General features: G+C 42.4%; 1 protein-coding gene across 2 annotated transcripts; it reads left to right on the forward strand.

The window, feature by feature from the left end:
• Positions 1 to 865: 865 nt before the first annotated feature.
• pcdh12 (protocadherin 12) lies at positions 866 to 19746 on the forward strand. Of its 2 annotated transcripts, none has more exons than XM_046030945.1 (5): positions 866 to 4123; positions 8041 to 8132; positions 11522 to 11673; positions 17130 to 17294; positions 17853 to 19746. In XM_046030945.1, the coding sequence occupies exons 1-5, from the start codon at positions 1256 to 1258 to the stop codon at positions 18110 to 18112; spliced, it is 3537 nt and encodes a 1178-aa protein (XP_045886901.1). In that variant the 5' UTR covers positions 866 to 1255; the 3' UTR covers positions 18113 to 19746. The 2 variants fall into 2 exon arrangements, with proteins under 2 accessions (XP_045886901.1, XP_045886902.1); XM_046030946.1 differs by having other exon boundaries at positions 8044 to 8132.
• The last annotated feature ends 310 nt before the right edge of the window (positions 19747 to 20056 follow it).

The raw sequence follows: 20056 nt of genomic DNA on the forward strand, positions 1-20056 counted from the left end.
ACAATGTGAACAACACATTTGCAACTCTTTTCCCTAATGAACAAACCTTTAACTGGAAAGGAATAACTGAAATGAACTCCTGCCATGATTTTCTGGAAAAGTTTTGACCTCTGTGGCCTGTGGTTAGAGATGAGTGCTCTAACTCTTCATAATTATATTTGGGAATGTGGGTTTCATGCTTCTGAATTTTGGGCATTCACTTTCTAGCTGGTTGAATCTTCAAGGAGTGTTTTTCCAGAGTTAAGACAACCACATTGTTTCTTTTCCAAGGACATACAACAAAAACAACGGTTAGTTTAAAGAAGAGAAAGCTGTCATTGTTGGATTAACTTGGTTGTGGACACATCAAACCTTGGATTTAAAGAATACACTGTAGGAATCTACTCTTTACACTCTGAGCAAAAAGCCTGTCTGCTTTCCCAGAGAGTTTAATGCAACGCTGAGTAGTGTTACTGACTACTGACAGCTCTGAAACTGTCACCGCATTTGATGTTTTATCTTCCTATGTGTATTTTTATTTTTTATTTTACGTCACTGTGATGGCGTATATGTTCTGCTGTGGACTCAAGTCCTACTGGGATTTAACTTAGCACAAATTTTCCAAATGATTTAAGAGCCCAGACTACAGGTTGCAATGAGCAGACTGAAAGGGGGAGACAAGTTTTAAGTGACAGAGAGGCGGTGTCATGTTACTTTAAAAGCACTCCAGAGGAGTTTCCTGAGGGCAGGAGGGATTGTCTTTGTGTTGAGTCTGGATAGATTTGCATATGACCCTCCTCCTCCCTTTTGATTGGCTGGCGCTCCACTAGCATGAGGAAACCCACATCCAAACTTTCTCAGTTGGAGCAAAACTTTTCTTAGTTGAGGAGGATGAAGTGAGAGGCTGGATGCCAGCAGCTGTATGAGTGAGTAACAGCAGGCAGAGAGAGGCTGGTAGTGTATGAACAGAGTGAGGATGATATCTTAATTATAGGCTAGAGGGTTTTTTTCTAGGTATTTCTTTACAAAACCAAAAGTTTTCTTCACTGGTTTGGTGGTGGTGGTTTGTTTTGAGAAGAAACTTATTTTGAAATTTTGATTTCATCATTTTATATAATGTTTGTTACAGACAGAGAGGATATTTTTAAATTCTATTTCAAAAGAAGAGACTTTTAAAGTAAGTTTAAATTGTAAAGTAAAAGAAAAAAACTTTTTTTTATCGTAATCTTTAGAAATGTCTGTTTAGCTAGTAGACAGGAGATTACTTCACGTCATTATGCTGGTGGCTCTGCTTCTGGTTGTGAGTCTCTGCTCTGACGCTCACTCCTCTGAGCTATCATCAATTACTATCCAGTACCGGGTTTGGGAGGAGCAGCCGACGGGAACCCGGGTCGGTTGTCTGGTGGACGACCTCCGGCAGAGGGACGAAGGTGGTCCACTGGAGGATTTCCAGGTGGTGGAGCACGGAAAAGCCCTTCCCTTCTCCGTCAGCAGTCGAGACGGTGTCGTCTCCACCCAGGGCCGGCTGGACAGGGAGGAGCTATGCCGGGGGTCGGACCTGTGCGAACTGGCTTTCAGCGTCCTCTACAGGAAAAGTGGTGCTGTGAACTGCCTCCGGGTTCGTGTGGAGGTGATGGACCAGAATGACCACAGTCCCAGCTTCTCCAGCACTCTGCAAGAAGTGGAGATCTCAGAGACAGCTGGTCTCAGCATGCGGATCCCTTTGGACCGGGCAGTGGATCCTGACGCAGGGCCTAATGGCCTCCAGACCTACTCGTTGTCTGTCAACCAACACTTTGCTCTGGATGTGACAGGCGCTCCAGGTGGGACAAAACAGGCAGAGCTAGTGGTGATCAAAGAACTGGACAGGGAGGTTCAGGCCTCATTTGACCTCACCCTGGTGGCATGGGATAAAGGGAACCCCCCGAGGTCTGGGAGTACATTAGTCCGTGTTAATATCCAAGACTCAAATGATAACAGCCCCGTGTTTGAGGACAGCACTCCCACTGTTGAGCTATCTGAGGATACAGCCCGTGGGACAACCGTTATCAACCTCAAGGCCACTGACCCAGACCAAGGAGCCAATGGGGAGGTTGAGTATTCGCTCAGTAAGCACACACGTCCAGAAGTACATAGGCTCTTCTATGTAGATCCTCAAACCGGAGCTGTAAGTCTCAAAGCTCCTCTGGACTATGAGGCCCAGGACTCTTATGAAGTAATCATACAGGCCCGTGATTGCGGCCCCAATGCGATCCCCACACACTGCAAACTGCATGTCAAGCTTAGAGATGTAAACGATAATGCACCAAGGATACACATGACCTGGACTCCACCAAACTCACCTGTGGCAACTGTGCTGGAAGGAGCACTAGATGACACCTTCCTTGCTCTGGTGATGGTCTCTGATGCAGATTCAGGAGAAAATGGCAAAGTGAGAGCGCACATTCAACAAGGATCTGGCCCTTTTCGCCTAAAACGTATCCACGGTGACAATTACATGATTGTTACCAATGGCAGCCTGGATCGAGAGAAGGTAATGCAGTATAACATCACAATCCTTGCCCAGGATTATGGAGATCCCCCACTGTCTTGTGTTAAACACCTGCCTGTCCTTGTTCTGGATGAGAATGATAATGCCCCAGTGTTCTCCAACTCTGTCTATAAGACTTCCTTCAAAGAGAACAACGTGGCAGGCTACCATGCTCTCAAAGTTGAAGCCCACGATGTCGACCTGGAGCTCAGCGGAAGAGTATCCTACTTCATACACAACTCCAATGACGTAGAAAGTTACACACAGTCTTTCTCTATCCATCCGACCAGTGGTGTCATAAGCGTAGAGCGTCCTTTAGACTATGAGGAATCCCACACCTATTCTTTCATTGTGCAAGCTGTTGACCAGGGTCATCCACCTCTCACCAGCACGACCACTGTGCAAATTGACATCCAAGATGTGAACGACAACTACCCAGTGATCAAGGAGCCAAAACCCAGAAAGGGTGTCGCTTCTCTAAGTGTACCCGTCAATGCAGACAAGGGGGAGATTGTGACAGAGCTGGGGAATGACATGGAAGAGGGATCCACCAGTTTGCCGATAAATAACTCAGTCAGAGAGGGACTTGTTGGATTCCTCGCATCCACCATAAAAGCAGAAGACCCAGACTCGGGGCTGAACGGACAACTCAGCTACCTCATCACTGACGGAAACCCCTTTGGACTGTTCTGGTTGGATCAGACTACAGGCCAGCTGTTTGTTAACACCACCAATGCTACTGAGCTAATTGGGAAAACCTTTAAGGTGAACATTGCTGTCTCTGACATGGGCAATCCCCGCCTAGACACCAAGCTGACTCTGGAGGTGACTTTCATAAATCTCAAGGACCATCTGAAGAACTCATCACCTGGTAACCGCGGACGACTTAGCTTCACCATGATGATGGCGATCTGCCTAGGTGCCACCTGCCTGCTGCTTCTGTTGGCTGTTGCTTTGGTGACAACGTTCTGCCGCCCAGAGAAACGGGACAACCGGGCTTACAACTGCAGACAGGCTGAGTCGACCTATACCCGCCACCCCCGGCGCCCACAGAAGAACATCAGAAAGTCTGATATCCAGCTAATTCCCGTCATTAGAGGGCGAAAGGAGGAGCCAACTGAGGATGAAAGTGAAGCCCAGCCCCTGGCTCCGTCTCCATTGATGTCGGAGGAGCAACAAAATGAGAGACAATATACCTTAACGCCATCAGTCATGAACACAAGTTTACATTCCCAAGGGTACCCAGAAGGGGATGTCATTCAACCTGTCACCCACCACTGCAGAACCCTTCTGAAACCTGGAAACATCGAACTTGATGGCAGTTTGCCTCTGACACCTGCCACATCATACCGCACTCTTCGGAAATCCAGGAACCCTTCATCATCCTCTTCAGTCTCACATTCAAGCACCTTGAAGCGTCAGACTCGCACTCAAGGGGAAGAGGCAGGATCCCTGAGTTCAGCATCCCAGGCCACTCTCAGGAGGCCAAAGACATCGGAGGGACGAGGGGGGCACGATGCAGAACATCAGCAGATGCTTCGAAACCTGGTCCGACTGTCAATGGCTGCGTTTGGAGACTCCATTGAGCTTTCCTCTGCTTCCCCGGAAGTGCAGGTGAGTTCTAGTATCTTACTAATTTTCAAGGATCACATTAATACACATGAATTCTTATTCCATAGTACCTGTAAGTTAACTTATTTAAACTTTGTGTCTTAGTTCTAATGTATTACTGTAATGTAGTTCTAACTTGAGTAAATCAGTTCAATTAGCCACCTAAGTCATGTTTTCTACTCACATTTGCATTAACATATACTCATAGAAGCAAATTAGTTGAGGGTTTAGTTCTTTTTTCATCATATATACTGTATATTAAAATGTATTCGTGGTTAAAATTGTTGTTTGGTCAAAGAGACAAGACAATTCGTTTCCATCAACTGATGGCATTTACAAGGTGAGAAATAATTGTTTCTGGAGAGTTAATCCAAATACAATGCATGCTGGAAAGCGTGCAATGTATGTATGTATGTATGTATGTATGTATGTATGTATGTATGTATGTATGTATGTATGTAACATTATTTAGTAAATGAGCGTAGTTTAAACTACATTTTATATCACATGGCTTAAACTTATGATCTTCCGAAGTTCTGAAGTTGTTTTCAAGGCAGAGAGTTCACGGCAAGTTGATTTGACAAATGTACCCATTTGCATTGCACTAATGATTTAACTAAACCTGCATAATTATTTTTCATATTTATATCCTCCACCATACATTAAGGCGAATGCAACGCTGAAGGCTCTCATTTAAATGTCATTTACTTCCATCTAAAATGTGTGATCACATTTATTCCAACATGTGCTTACAGTTAGTATTGGAGTAATTAAGTCTCCCCCTGCAGGCTTTGAGATTAATCTAAAGCGAAGTCCATTAGAGAGTAGAGAGTAAAGAACCCCCCTCCGACACACACACACACACACACACACACACACACACACACACACACACACACACACCACCACAACCTACCCCTCTAACGCACACAGACCAGCTTCCCTTACATTTTCTCAGCAGCCTCTCTGCTTTTTCAGCCTTCTGTATGATGACTTACTCAAACAGCCTGAAGGCTGGAGTTGGGTGGAGGTGTGTGTGTGTGTGTGAGTGTGTATGGGGGGGGGGGGGGGGGGGGGGGGGGTTATAGCTAGCTGACGGATGACTGTGAAGCCAAAAAGCAGCGAGTTTATTCAGGTGCTCATGTGTCACAGACAGAATTCCCCCTCGAGAAACTGACAGTCCTTTTTACTGAATATCACATATCAGATTTATATTGAAACAAAGAGGAGGAGGTGGGGAGGGGAGGGTGAACTCATATGCTCTGTAGGATGGGGGGTCTGAGAAGGGTGAAGAGCCAGCTAAAGTAAGCTGTGATATGTTTGTAGTGTAAACTAACACCCCTCTGACATGCTGCTTTGTCACTTACAAATGACCCAAAACTCACTTTTACTGAGCTGAGCTGCTGCAGGGGGAAAGACAAATAGCTCAGGCTAAAAACATCACTCAGAGTGCAGAGCAGGATACTAAGGCCAAAGCAGTCTGTGAGCTACAGATACTGTATGTACACAGATTTAACCATTAGAGCAGGACTGCAAACACTACCGTTTATCATAACATAGTTTTGTTTAATCCATGTGTGGTTAGGTTTGTGGCTGCATGGCTGTGCTTTATCAGAGGGCAGAGGTTTAAAGATTTTGTGAGAAAGAGTGTGTGATATCGGCCTGTTGCAAGCTGTACGTCATACTTAACATAAATTAACTAGATTCTAGGTTTTGCATTGCGGTACACAACAGATAATGTGTCCCTCTCCACATAGTCAACACCCTGCATTAAAGGTACTCTATGAACAATACAGATGATAAGCTGTAGTGTATTTTGACTCAATCCCACATACAATGTGCTGCTGCCAGAAATACCAAATATGTATTATGCGCAATGGAAAATAGTCCCCAACAAATGTACTATTTCTTCTGTCTGAGATGTGCTAAAAATTACAGTGACCATCCATTTAAAACAAAAAGTGAAACTATACATTTGGTCTACAGAATTATACAAATAATCGCCTTAAAAGTTTGCATTAATACAGAAATCTGACAACCTTATGGCATAAATAAATTCTACACAAAATCTGTCTAATTTTACTGACATATTTGTTTCATGTGAGGTTTTAAAGTCATATTGGACTGGTAAAACAAAGAGGAATTATAAGTATGAGAGTCCCTCTTCAGTGACCAAAAGAAACCGTGGAGCAAACAGGACAGATGTTTGCTTAGAACAGAAACTCCCATGGAAAATAGATTTGTGACTAATTATCTAAGCATTTTACTAAACTCCAGCACTATATATGTGGTAACTTTGGAAACATTCTGTGGGATAGGTGGAGAGTTCTGTGGGATTGAACAATGCTTGACCAAAACCACTGTTGGGCTCTGTTTTAAGAGGAAGAGAACCTATTTAGAACTTCAAAACTACCAATTATAATTAATAAAGGATCAGATACAACTAAACACTCTGAACATCATCTTGGTCATCTTAAACACTCCCGAACTGTAGAAACGCTTCACGTGTTAAAACAAAGACCCGCGTCATTGAGGGCAAATGTTGCTGCCAACGCCCAGCAGACAGTGAACAAAGAGCTCGGCCAGGTCCGACATCCTCACGTGAATCCCATTAGAGAAAGGAAGCTGCCCTTTTCTTTTTACCCAGCATCCCCCTCTCCTCTACTGCCCCAGTCGGCCCAGTTGGCACTCCTCTGGCTTCAGACATTTCTCTCCTCCCTTGAGGTTGTGGAGGAAGAGGCCTGCTGAACGCCTGTAAGGAGGGGGATTCACTGTTCACCGCCACCTTAACGTGCACACACACACACACACACCTCGCCCGTATTTCAGAGCCCATCCTAGAAGGAAACTGACCAGAGAAGAATAGGCATTTACGTAGAGACCATTTCCTGTCACTGCAGCAGCATGCACGTGCAAAAACACAAATGTCAAGGCTAAAACAAAGTCATATGTTAGCATGCAAGTACGCACACACTGGGGAAAGTAAGCATGTGTGTGTGCTTCCTCCCTGGTGCACGGTGTGTATCCGCTTTATAACAGAGCTGTCAGCAGAAAGCTGTGAGCAGTGAGACGGACGCAGCCGCTCAGTTCTCACACTGTAAAACAAAAAAAGAAACACCCTCTGCCTGAGCGTCGCTGAAATCAGCTGCACTCAGTCCAGATTAATACAGTCAGCTAAGTTTGGTTAGGCTTAGGCACCAGAACTACTTGGTTTGGTTTAGGAAAAGATCGTGGTTTGGGTTAAAAAAAACTAACTACGGGAGTTTGTTTGTCCAAAAGCTCAGACGCTCTCTCCTCCACGGCTCCCCATCACTCAGCAGCTGTCTGTCGGCCAGCTGAGATTCAGGATCTCCGCTCTGCCTGGTCCTTTCCAAACAACCCTCTGAAGCCGTCGGTGACGTCCAGACAATCTCAACACTGATAGGCTATCGCGACACGGCATCATGCATGTTTCTCGCATTCCGCCCCCCAACCCTCGCTTCGCATTTGGCCAGAATGCACAGTAAGAGGTCCTCATGGGTCCAAAAAGTTGTACACGGTTCAAAAAGTACCCATGACTTGTCAACCAGTTCATTAAAAAACCTTAGGATCATTATCAGAAATCCTGGATTTAAATTTGTACTTAAGTTAAGCAAACCAGAACTCCTCCGTCCACATGTTGAAGTGTCGTAGAGTAATTTACACTCACTAGGCCAGTGTGTCTTGCTGCCGTTGGGAGTGTGTAAGAAGAGGGTGAATGAATGCAAACCTGGAAATCCCTTTTGCATTGCAGTAGTCACTGTAAAAAGGTTTTAGGGATGTTCATGGTTCATCAGCTCAGCTGATGATGAAAATAAATTGTCTATTGTTAGATAATTTGTAAAGTCATTATTCTAACCACCTCTCTCTTTCACCTTCCTCCCTCCTCTTCCCCCCTGCAGCAGATCTCCCAGCTCCTCTCCCTCCTCCGGCAGGGTCAGCTGCAGCCGAGGCCCAACTTCAGGGGGAACAAATACTCTCATCGCAACGGCAGGTCAGTCTGACTCCTACTCTTTTTCCTGAACTCCAACATCAATATATCAGTCTTCCCTCCATCGTCCTCATCTGAAGTACAGACACAACAAAACCACAATAAAGCCAAACCAAAAGGCTCCTTCAGTGGATAATAAAAACATGGATGGATAGATGGATGGATGTTTAGGTATACAGTGAATAGCAGTGCAGGAAAACCAGGAATTTTGTAGATTATATGTAATTTACTGTACTGTTTTTTTCACTGTATGTCATGTAGTGAGGTGGACCTCACACTGCCTGTCTCATGTGGTTTTCAGTCTGAGGTTTTCAAAATGAAAACAATATCACTACAAAGCAGCTGGGTTTAGTTTGTGGCTGTTTTTCTTGTTTTTTAAACACACTTTATGCCATTGTTTTCTAGCAGATATGATGCCAAGGTGAACATGTCAAACATTTCTTACAGATAACGAAATTTGTGGCTCTAGAATAAAATCTTAACTGTGCGGACCACACCCTCAACCTGCGTTTGTTGAATATTTTGTCAATGTTGGGTAATTTTTCCAAAGTTCGGGTCAGTGCACTAACACAAGTCACAAAACACAACCACGGTTGCTTCCTGTTCACCTTGTAGAAACTCCAATTGCATCTGGACTTCAAAACAGTCTGAAAGCCTGGAGAAATAATCTTGATGCTGATTCTTTCCTCCTCTTTTCCGTCACTCTCTTCATCAGCAGAGGTTTGTTTCAGAGCCAGCTGGCTGCAGGTTTCAGACTGTGATCACTGCTGCGCTCTCTGATCAAACCAGGCTGCCTTCCTCTGATAGCAGGACAGACAGACATTAAAAGGGGAAAGCCACCTATTTTAAGAACTCACAGATGTTTTTTTTTCCCCCTGAACCGGGACTGTTAAAGCTGGGGAATTCATTTCAGAAGCATTTTTTCATGAAAATATGTTTTGGGGGAGTGGCTTTGTAGTGAGGCCTGAAGGCAGGGGGTCAGATTTTCTGTTTTAGAATCTTTAAAAATCAAGCTGTCTCTCGCTAGGCTCTCCAACATTATCTACGCTTTAAGTTGTTTTTTGTAAAATCAGACATCTCTACATAAAACATAGGTTGTCACCAACCAGTCAGCTCTATGCAGAAGCATGTGTGGTTATTTTTTTTTAGCAGCCTGCTGGCATTTGCATGTGATTGCTTCAAGATAAACCCTGTGCTGTGGTGCACTATTAAATTTGAAATTGCAGACTGAAACAGATTTAGTTGTTTACAGGATGAGCCTCTTGAGATGCGTTGTCTCATTTTCAAGATGGTCCTGACATGTCATTATTACATTATTTATCATACGTCTGCTGCTTTCAGATGTTGAAAAGAGATTTAAAGACATGGAGCAAAAGGTCTTCATGTTGTTGTTATTGACGGTATTGTTGACACAATTACCACATTACCAGCAGAGAAACAGACGTGGCTTTAATATTCTTGTTTCCACCAAAATGCCTGCAATTCGCTGTGCTCTCCTCAACTACCTTCTCACCTTTGCGCTGTGCACACTGACACAAACAGACAAAGAGGCGCAATATCAAAATTCAAGATCAGGTAAATAGCCAACTGTCAGAGCACTGCTTATGCTATAGTCACAGCGCCACAGTGGAAATAGAGCCTTTGGTAAAATATTAACATCTTTCTCTTTCAGGATAAACGCAGAGACAGTGCAGTAAAGCTTCATGTGCATTAGCTTTTTAGAGGGGACTTTTTGTTGATATGATGAAAAACAGAAGTTGTAGTAGATAAATGTCTTCCTCAGTGTTTCTGACCAACTGACCTCCTGTGACTGAAATAACAGCAACAGACAAACAGGATATGAAGTCCAACGCTCAATGTCACAGGAAGAGTGTCTCATAACCCCCAAAGTGTTTCAGTGTAATGTTCAGGCAGGTTAGAGCAGCTCTATCTGAGTGATTCAGAATCTCTGACAGGAAGCAGCTACCTCACCGTCACTGTGGCGATGAGATTAAATCTGACATCATCTTGATACACACAGAGCACAGTTTCAAGGCAAACACAGACATCCCTTGCTGCATTTGTGAGGTCATTTGCCGATCTGCCACCACTATGGATATAGTCAGACAGTAATATCAATACTTTTTGTAGATGTCATTTGTAAATATTTTGGAACATGCTGACAAACGATGTCCCGCTGACAGACAAGGCTCATATGTGTTTATTTGGAAGCCAATGGCTAAGGAGCTATTAGTCTGGAGGACTTATTTTGTTCATGCCAGGCCATTATTTCAGTTCTAATAATTGTTTGAATACTGGCACGGTATTGAAAGTTGTTCTTTAACAAATCCATAACAAAAATCCTAAAGTAACTAAAACAAGTGAAATTATCTGACCTCACAGTCAGATAAGATTTTAATCTTTAATACCGGAATTAAATGAGATTTCAGAGTGACTAACTCGTCTGTGAGCGCACCTTTATCTGACTGGCACTTCCTGTCCGAGCCTGCCTGCAGCTACACAAGCTGATACTACAGGTTTGAATGTGTGTGTGTGTGTGTGTGTGTGTGTGTGTGTGTGTGTGTGTGTGTGTGTGAGAGAGTGTGTGTGTGTGTGTGTGTGTGTGTGTGTGTGTGTGTGTGTGTGTGAGAGAGTGTGTGTGTGTGTGTGTGTGTGTGAGTGTGTGTGTGTGTGTGTGTGTGTGTGTGTGTGTGTGTGTGTGTGTGTGTGTGTGTGTGTGTGTGTGTGATCAATGCATTTGTCAGGATGTTTATCACCATCTTATCTCACTACGCCAAACCTCTGGTCTAATCTTAAGATTTTACACTGGAGTTCTGTGTGTTTTTATGTACGTTCTTTGTTTTTATGTGAGAAAAACTGTGACATTTTAAATTCTTCTTTTTTAGGTTTTGGACACTTCTGCACGAATGATACATTTTTGCAGTACTTGTCTCAAACACGGATTACATTTCTTAATCTTTCTTTTTCTAAAACAAATGTTAGAGGGATGGAGGGTTTAATTTACACAAACCTGAATTTGAAAATTGGTCACAAAATCGCAGTTTTATTTAGTTATATAGGCCAAAATCATGAACTACATAAACAAAACTGACACTTGACTTTGTTGGTCTAATATTCTAGTCCATCATTGTTTTAAATGTTGTTGGAAAAACAAGAATCTTTACGCTGTGTTTGTTTTAAAGCAAGACAAACTTGCTAATTCAGATGGCAGTAAACACTCAAGACTCATACAGAGAGCCAATGAGAGTCGAGTGATGAGATTCAGACTGTCTGACTAAGGATCAATGAAATACTAAGGAGTATTACTTCCCTCCATGTTTTGGGGACGTGCTTGTTGGAGAAAGGTGCCATTTGCGATGTTATCTGACACTTGGTGTGTGCGTCCTGTGCAGATATGGAGGCCAGGACTGTTCTGATTGGCAAAGCACCAAAGACAGCGGACACGGTGAGAGTGAGGCTGGAGATGTGGACTGGGAACCAGGAAGAGACTCACCGATAGACCCACAGCTAGAGGAAGGGCTTAACAACCTGCTCAACAACCATGGTACACACACACAAACACACTGATCGAAGCTCAAACCATGATAGTCCATGAAGTGGCTTAATGTGCTACTTTGCTCTGAACTGAGGGCAGAAATGGGGCAACCCATTTGGTCAGTTGCTATCATCACATTCGGATCCATGCAATAAAAACACTAGCTAGAACCCTCCTTTATATAATTAAGTAGCTACAGAAACTTCACCAATAATGCAGGAGTTGCAGATGACATTTAAAGAACATACATGAACACTAATGTCTAGTTGGAATCAGAGCTTCTGTTACCAAGCCATGCTAACTAGCCTTCACTTTCCCAGTGAAATACAAACTTTGGAGTACAATGGGTTCTCTCAAATGTTGATGTTGTAAAGGGAGGGGCGGCTTATCACTAATGGTTGTGTGGACTTGCTTTGTATCAATATTTAGAGGCTATAGGGCTACAGACATCCTCCATATCTCAGCCGTTACTCAACCGAGACCACTGAAAATGCCAAACTAGAGGCTTGAAGATTATGCTTTTTCCACAATTATGTGTGTGCAAAAATAGGTTAAATCCTCTTGTGAGAAATGGGAAACCACGCACAATATCTGAAGCATCATTGTAGTTTTCCTTACACGATTGGTATATTGCGTCTCTACAGTGTTTTTCTTTTAACTCACCGAGGTTAGCTGCAACCTCCCGGTTAAACTCTTTGATACGTGAGGACAAAAGCAGCTGAACTTCGACCCCTGCAGGACATACAGACTGGTCACTTACAATGGCCACACACTGGAATATGTTCAAAACAGGACGAAAGCAGGAAATAACACAGTGGCAGGTTATTCATCCACCCACTTGCTCCACTCACCTGGGTTTCTTACTACAACTCATAATATTTACATTGAAACTACTGACATACTGTTAGCAGGTAGCACGTTAGCAGATAGTGTTACTAGCATATTCAAGTTATTATAATATTCAAGGGTTATTATTATTATCAAGTTTTTTTTCTTTGTCTTTCTTTTATTTTATTAATCCCTTGTTCTCTGCATTCAACCCATCCTATTTAGGAGTAGCGGGCAGCCATTGTGCAGCGCCCAGGGAGCAGTTAGGGGTTAAAGGCCTTGCTCAGGGGCACCTTCAGCAATGGTTCATGCTAGACTTCTGCTCCATGTGTTTACTCGTTAATGGTGCGTTAGGATTATTATGATGTTGATATTGGTTTTAACATTGCTATTATCATGAAAGTGTTTCATGTTTTGGATAAGACTAATTTGCATAAGACAGTTTTGGGACTGGTCAACCCCACGATGTGCTGTATTTGTACGTCAGGGCTTGAAGTAAGAGTCGGGCCAGTATTTCAGTTAACCATTGACCACCAATTTCTCAAAGTCTAACTAACAAGTTTTAGCTGCTAAAAATCAAAAAACACTCAGCCTTAGGCTTATTGTCTAGCTGGGAGGGCCAGCACTGGGTTTGTACGATGTCCGAATGTGTACAGAAGATGTGTGTGTTTAACCGTTTCTTCCTGGTATTGTGGCGGTCAGAGCCCAGGGGCGAGCAGAGGGGTTTACCAACTGATGATGGTAGAGCGAGCGTCACTTTATGAGAGGAGAGAGAGAAACAATGCGTGAGTGGGAGTATGTTGTGTTGTGTGTGTGATGCTTGACTCACCTCTACCCTTCAGGCTGTATTATCAGTGTAACTCACACTAGAGTACTATGACAGCTCAGTGTGTGTGTGTGTGTGTGTGTGTGTGTGTGTGTGTGTGTGTGTGTGTGTGTGTGTGTGTTTTGAAGCTTTGATGAAGCCGTCGCAGCAACACATTCCTCTCTATGTCTCTCCTTTATTTTTCTGACCTGTTAACAGCCTCTTCTTCAATACTGTCATGATGAATCATACACAACCCGGCCCTTTGTTGAGGTTTGGAGATGATATTGCAGGTGCTGAGAGCATGTAAGTTGAGTGTGTGACTCTGTGTAAGAGGATTTGTTTGTGTTTTCTTCTTTAGCTGTTGAGAAAGCATGATGTATCTTCTTCCTCTGTGCCATAGAGCTCCGAAAACTATTGAAAACACCATAAACACACACACACACACACACACACACACACACACACACACACACACACACACACACACACACACACACTTAAAAACTGCAGTGAGCCGCTGTTTTAGGAAATTATTGAGACATATTTAGGAGTTTTTTGTAATGATTTCTCTAGTGGAGCCACAGACTGACTAACACTGTTGTGCTTTGTAGACAATAAGAAAAAGAGAGAATAATGCAAGCCTTATCCTTTAATGTACATATCTTTTTGTACTTTTATGGTGCAATTTAAAGCTGAAACCCATGTGTGTTTGTACAAATCCAAACTTCCAACCTTAAATCTTGGGATAAGATAAGTTAAAGAACGTGTGTATATTGCTGTGTATACTGACAGCTGGTCACGTCTCATCTTCATGTTACTTACGTGAGTTTTATTGTTCTCACGACGATGCACACTGTGAATTTATGTGCCAGAGATGTAAACCAGCCTGAATCTGATTCTCCAAATAAAATAAGGGGTCAAGGGAGGTTTAACTCACAGGTTAAACACCGGGACAGACATGAATGTTGGTTTTAAAAAGCAGACTTCTTATCTCTGAAGGAACTGCAGAAACTCGATGCGTTTAGTAATTGAAAGAGCATTTGGTGTTTAAAGGATCTGTGGTGAAAATCTACCAAAACAAAAGGAGGAAAGAATGGGAGGGGAGGATTAACTCCGGGGGCGGTCTGTGCCACACCGAGAATATATGTGCGTGTGTCTGTGTGTGTGTTAGTAAGTTAATTCTCTGCATCTGGTTGTGGTTAGATGAAGGAGACCGCAGCCCTTCAGCAGGCTGATCAGTCTGAGCTGAGAGACTGAAAACCTTTAGGCTAATGCATTTCATCTGCATCATGCATCTCATGGCTGGAGTTACTGGTTACGCTGTTTATTCAAATTTTACATTAAACGTGAAATAAAACTCTAAAAGTCACCATCTCAATGATATCGAAACAGTTTCAGAGTATTTACTAAATCTGGAGAGGATACTTTTACTTACAAAAAAAATAAGGAATAGGACTTGTACTTGTACTCAAGGGAGACTTTTTTCGATTAAAGTACTTCTACTAGAGCCTGACCCATGCAGTGGGGCATGGATGTTATTACATGTTGAACTATATATGTTGGCTGATAAGTAACAAGAAATTGCTGGAAAATAAAAGGCCAATGAAACTTTTGTTTGAAGTAATTTAGAAACAGTGTCTCAATCGATCAGAGAGCGCTGATTCTCTCTGAAGTTTATTTTTCGGCTGTAAATGTCTCACTTTTTCTGTCACGACCCCCTTTCAAAAGCTGAAGAACATTCATGCCCCCTCACTACAAGTAAATGGATTTCATTCTTATCAATCAATAAAAATATTGGGTGAGCTACAGATAAAAAGGAGTCCAGTTGAATTTCATTGAAATGAAAGAAATGACTCAGGTCAGCATCATAGCATCGGCAAAGTATTTTTTTTGTATTTCCATACAAAAATCATGTTCATTTAACTTAGTTCCATGCATCCATGCCCCCCCCTGCAGTGGTTCTATGCAAGCCCCCCCCCCCCCCCCCCAGTTTGAGAACCACTGTACTATAGTCATGTTTAAAAACAAATAATAATAAATTTAAGGGATCTTTATCTAAATATTTGTTTGTGGTATGCTTATGTTGAAATACTAATATCGATTGATAAATGAAATGTTTTAAAATCTCAATAATCTGTATTGGCTCCATAAAAGCAGCATGTGTTGGGCTGTATTAATTGTGACTTTAGAGCCCCGTCCACACTACTGCGTTTTTACAACGGCGAAAAGAAGTTTGCATATGTGCATGTCGCCGTTTACTTTGCAACGTTTTCCGCCGCCACAGTTAGTTTGTAAACTAAAACGGAGTAGCCTAGTGTGAATGGGGCCTAAGTGAGGTTGTTTGGTCTGTTTTCTCTCATCTCACCTCCTTCCTTAAGTAATCTTCCACATGCTGAGAATCTCTTTCATGGTTTTTAGATTAAATTAGATCAGATGAAATTTAAATAGCTCCAGACGCAACCAGGAAAAACAGGACACAAACAGGATGTGATGAGGATAAGGATCAGAGATGTTAAACATAAATGATCAGAATTATTTCATATATTTTGTCCAGTGGAAAGCATGTTTTACAGTAAAAGAAGAAATGAAATGAGACGTATAATCATCTTGGATGAGTTTGTTTGTGAGAGAGTTGGTGTGTTTTCGCTCAGACACACCCAGTGTTTACACCTCTGACAGTGACTAGAATGTCAGTCTGAAGGCAGCATCCCGGCCAAGAGAGTTTTTTTTTTTTTAATGGTGGTGTGGACGTGATGTTTAGCCGTACGCTCGGAGCGCGCGGGACACCATGGATGGCAGGAAAAGCCTGTTGACAGCAGCCAGATAAAACCACTGTGTCGTTTCCTTCTTCTCTTCCTGCCTCATTCTCGGCCAGCAGTTAGAGAGAAACTAAAAGGGGAGATTACTGTTGATCTGATCTGTAATCTGCCCTGGAGAGCAGTATCAGGAGAGGAAAACTATCACAGAATGTTGTAAATTATTCTCTTTGCAGTCTTTTTAGAGTCTTGTTTCCCAAACTTGTTGCATCATATATATTTTAAAATGACAGAACAGAAAGAATGAAAGAACAAATTTTAAAATAACAAAACCTGAATTTTTGGACCCGAGAGAAGACTTGGAAGATGATCAGAGGCAAGCAGCTGCAACTGCTTTCATTGCTCACTTGCCCTGTGTACCCGAAAGACTGCAAGCATATCCAATTTGGGGCAGATCAGAGCTGGATCCTCCCTCGCTGACACCAGACTGTCGCCTTTGAGAGCTTCAGATTTTCCACAACATAAACATGGCAACACTCAGTTACTATAATGTTAATTATACAGAAAAAAAAACTCAGAAGAAACAAGCTCTACTAGTTTCTCTTCAGCTTTCTTACATTGTTGTTGTATTTTGTTCTGCCGCTGAACTTAATCTTAAACTTTAACATCCTGATACTTTCCTCCCACATATCATGTGCACACATGCGTCTTTCAGACCCATAGCTTTCATTTCTGAGCACACAACCAAACGCCTGCTAGCATCCCCTTGGACCAGCTATGTAAGGTACACTGGTTTTGGCAGTGTGGCTTAAAATGTAATGTTTGTCTTGAGGGCGGTGCTAGAGAGAGGGTCAATGAACATGATTTATGAACATCTGGTCAGAAGGTATTCAGGTATGTTTTCACAAAAATGCCCATCGCAGGTACCAAGACTCTTGATTCTTGGTCTTGATTGCAGGTTCAACCAAAAGTAAAAAAAGGTCGCTGGCAATTTATCTTTTCGTCAGTTCACTCACTGATTGATCTACACATGACATGCAGTTCAAACACCTCATGTGGATCTCTCTCTGCAGATGACGTCTTCTCGCAGGTCAGCGATCCAGCCTGGATGGCCAGGCTCTCTCTCCCACTCACGGCTGACTACCACGACAACGTTTTTGTCCCCAATGGGCTTCCGTCCCCTGAGAGTGAGCTCCTTCCCCGCGACGGCCTGGATTCCTCATCCTTCTCCACCTTCGGTAAAACACAAAGAAGGAAAGTCACTACTACAGTGGCAGAAGTTAAAACTACTTGATGACTTCATATAAACTAAAAATTGCAAATAACTACAATTAAAAAAAAAATGCATTCTCATTTTTTAAAAGGTCAACAGCTTATTTTCGTACATTTTTTTTACACATTTATTCAAAATTAATAAAAATATTTTTGTCACCACGTGTACAAAAACCTGACCATATTTTCCTTACAAAATTAATTCAAAGAAATGCAGACTTTAAGTTAGTTTTACAGTTGCAATTAATGGTAATCTGTATTACCAATCTACCAATACGTTTCTTGATTGGCCGATCAATTTTTCTATGATCTATAAAATGTCAGAACTTTATTTTTATTTTTTTAAATGTGACTTCTATTTGCTTTTCTTGTCCAACCAACAGATAAAGTTTATTATCATGGCAGATCAAGAAAACTAAAGAAATTATGCACAGATTTTGGGCATTTCTGCTTAAAAATGTAGTCAAGTCTTTAAATAATTACTCTAATTACAGTGGAACTCCCTGTCCTCTCCCCCCTCTCAGGTAAAACTCCAGAGAAGGACGGCCCACTGGGTGGAACCCTCCTCTCTGAGGTCAGCACGCTGTTTGAAATGCTGATGACGCAGAAGGCTGACGCCCACCCCGGCCCGCGACCCGATGTACTGTACCGACTCTCTGCAGCGTACCGACGCTCCCTGGGCCTGGACGGTACCGCTACGACTGCTGCAGGCAACGCACCAAAGACCTCTGGGAACGCTGAGAAGAGGTTGGGCCTGGCTCCATCCTCAGGACTTTATCAATAAGTCCATTCTGTGAACACAGGAAAAGACTGAGAGCTGAGTGATGCAGCTCAGATCAGGAAGTTACAGAAAAGGTTTCACAAGTTTGTGTTTCGGGAGTGTGTTGGGAATTTAGAGGCATTAGCTGATAAAAATACTCTAATGATTTAAATGCCATGTTAAATAGTTTTTTTCAGGGTGAACATGAAGCAGATTTTTGTCTCATTTTATTAACATGAATTTGAATGCTCGGGTGCTTTTGCTGTCCATCCTACGATTCTCACAGGCTCAAAGACTGGAGAAGCGAAGTGATGCATGTTGGGGATTGAGCGTTAACAAACATTCAGGCTATCCAGACACAAAAACTTAGTGGCACGACACAGAGGGGTTGAGGAAGTTTAAACGTTTTTAAAGGAAATGGGAGCGGAGTTGTTCTTAACTGCACTCAACTTCATAAAAGAGATTTTAACAAAATGGGAAAAAAAATGTTATTATAGCAGGAAATTGCTTCCCAGGTCTCTGCGGTATGACTTCAATGAGCTGTGATCACTCAGGAAACTCCTTCTCAACGCTAAACACATCTATAAAATATAGACTCGAGAGACAGGCTGCTACGTTTGAATGCGTACGTGTGAACAAGGTGCATCTTCTCCTCAGTCTTCACATAGTATGTCTGGTTGCGTCTTTCCTTTGTTTGTTTTTTTACATACCCTACAGGCTACAGTGTTCATTGCCCCCCAAAATACTGAACAACATGCGGATCATTGTTGTTCAAGCTCAAACTGTCAGGTGTGTAAATTAAATTTTAATCTGGGGATTTGGATCAATGATTGGACCGATGGACAAACTGACATCACCATCCTCAGACCGATGTGTTGTCAGGGATCGATCCTGTTAAAATGACAGTGCTTGTTGCAGTTTTACCATCAATAAGTGAGGAAGCATCATGCACTTTAAGTCAGGTTTAATTTACAGTAAACAGAAGGAGTCAGGTAGGGCGGAAGGAGAAAAAAAAAAGTCTAAAAAGAGAAACTGGAAGGACGGCTAAGACAGATCTTGTTTCAGAATATTTACTCTGAAAGACAAGTGAGGTGCAGGAGAAACAGAAACTTTACGTCTCAACTCAGCCACATAAAGCCGGAACAGAGCTGATCCTGTTTGGAGGGATGGAATGCCTGTCAGAGGATGTAAAAAAGTTGGCTGTAGTTTTGTTTTTTGTCTGGCAGAAAGCAAGCCGGCGACCAGAAGGATACGTCGCTTTGTCTTTTTGTTTTTCCTCAAGACTAAACAGAAACAAGTTGAATGCAGGGAAGAAAACGTGTTTGTTGACAGCAGAGCAGCTCAGTCTGGACCTCCCCTGTTCACCAACTCTGAAATCCACCTCCTGATAGTAAACGACTTTTAAGATCACTGTCTAGGTGTGCTTTTTCAGGATGATTTTGGCAACAACTCTTCAGTCCTCTCTTAAGTTATTGGTTTAACTGCTATCCTAAATAGTCTTATGTTTAGCTTTTTTTCCTGTATTTTGCAAACCAGGTGAACAGCACTTTGTACATAGGTATTTTGTAAAACTTTTTGTATCAAGAAATCTTTTATGAAACATTTACATTGAAAGTTAGTTTTGTAGCTTTTGCAATAAAGTGTGTATCATGTTTAAATGTTGTTTTCCTGTCATTTGAAGTGTAGAAATTTAAACTCACAGCATTCAGAACTGGAAAAAACTCACATGATATCAAGTATGGCTGTGAATCCTCCTGCTCTGCAGTCTGGCGGAGACTGTGCGTCTACAAACATCTGCTCACATTATGGGGACTCGCTTTCATTCTGTGGGATCAAACATTTGGTCTCCACAAAGTTAACTGCTTATTTTGAGATGAAGATTATTTTTTTGGCAAAGGTTAGAATGATGGATGGTTAAGGTTTTGGTGAATCTCCAAATAATGAACAGAAAGGCAATACAATGTTCAC

The sequence above is a fragment of the Micropterus dolomieu genome, linkage group LG19 (genome assembly GCF_021292245.1).
Source record: "Micropterus dolomieu isolate WLL.071019.BEF.003 ecotype Adirondacks linkage group LG19, ASM2129224v1, whole genome shotgun sequence".
Taxonomy (NCBI): Eukaryota; Metazoa; Chordata; class Actinopteri; order Centrarchiformes; family Centrarchidae; genus Micropterus; species Micropterus dolomieu.

Bases quoted from the DNA above. Each gene is read 5' to 3' on its own strand.
- pcdh12 (XM_046030945.1), top strand. From the start codon at position 1,256: ATGCTGGTGGCTCTGCTTCTGGTTGTGAGTCTCTGCTCTGACGCTCAC. The intron at 8,133-11,521 runs GTCAGTCTGACT...CGTCCTGTGCAG, and splicing joins TACTCTCATCGCAACGGCAG to ATATGGAGGCCAGGACTGTT. The intron at 11,674-17,129 runs GTACACACACAC...CTCTCTCTGCAG, and splicing joins CAACCTGCTCAACAACCATG to ATGACGTCTTCTCGCAGGTC.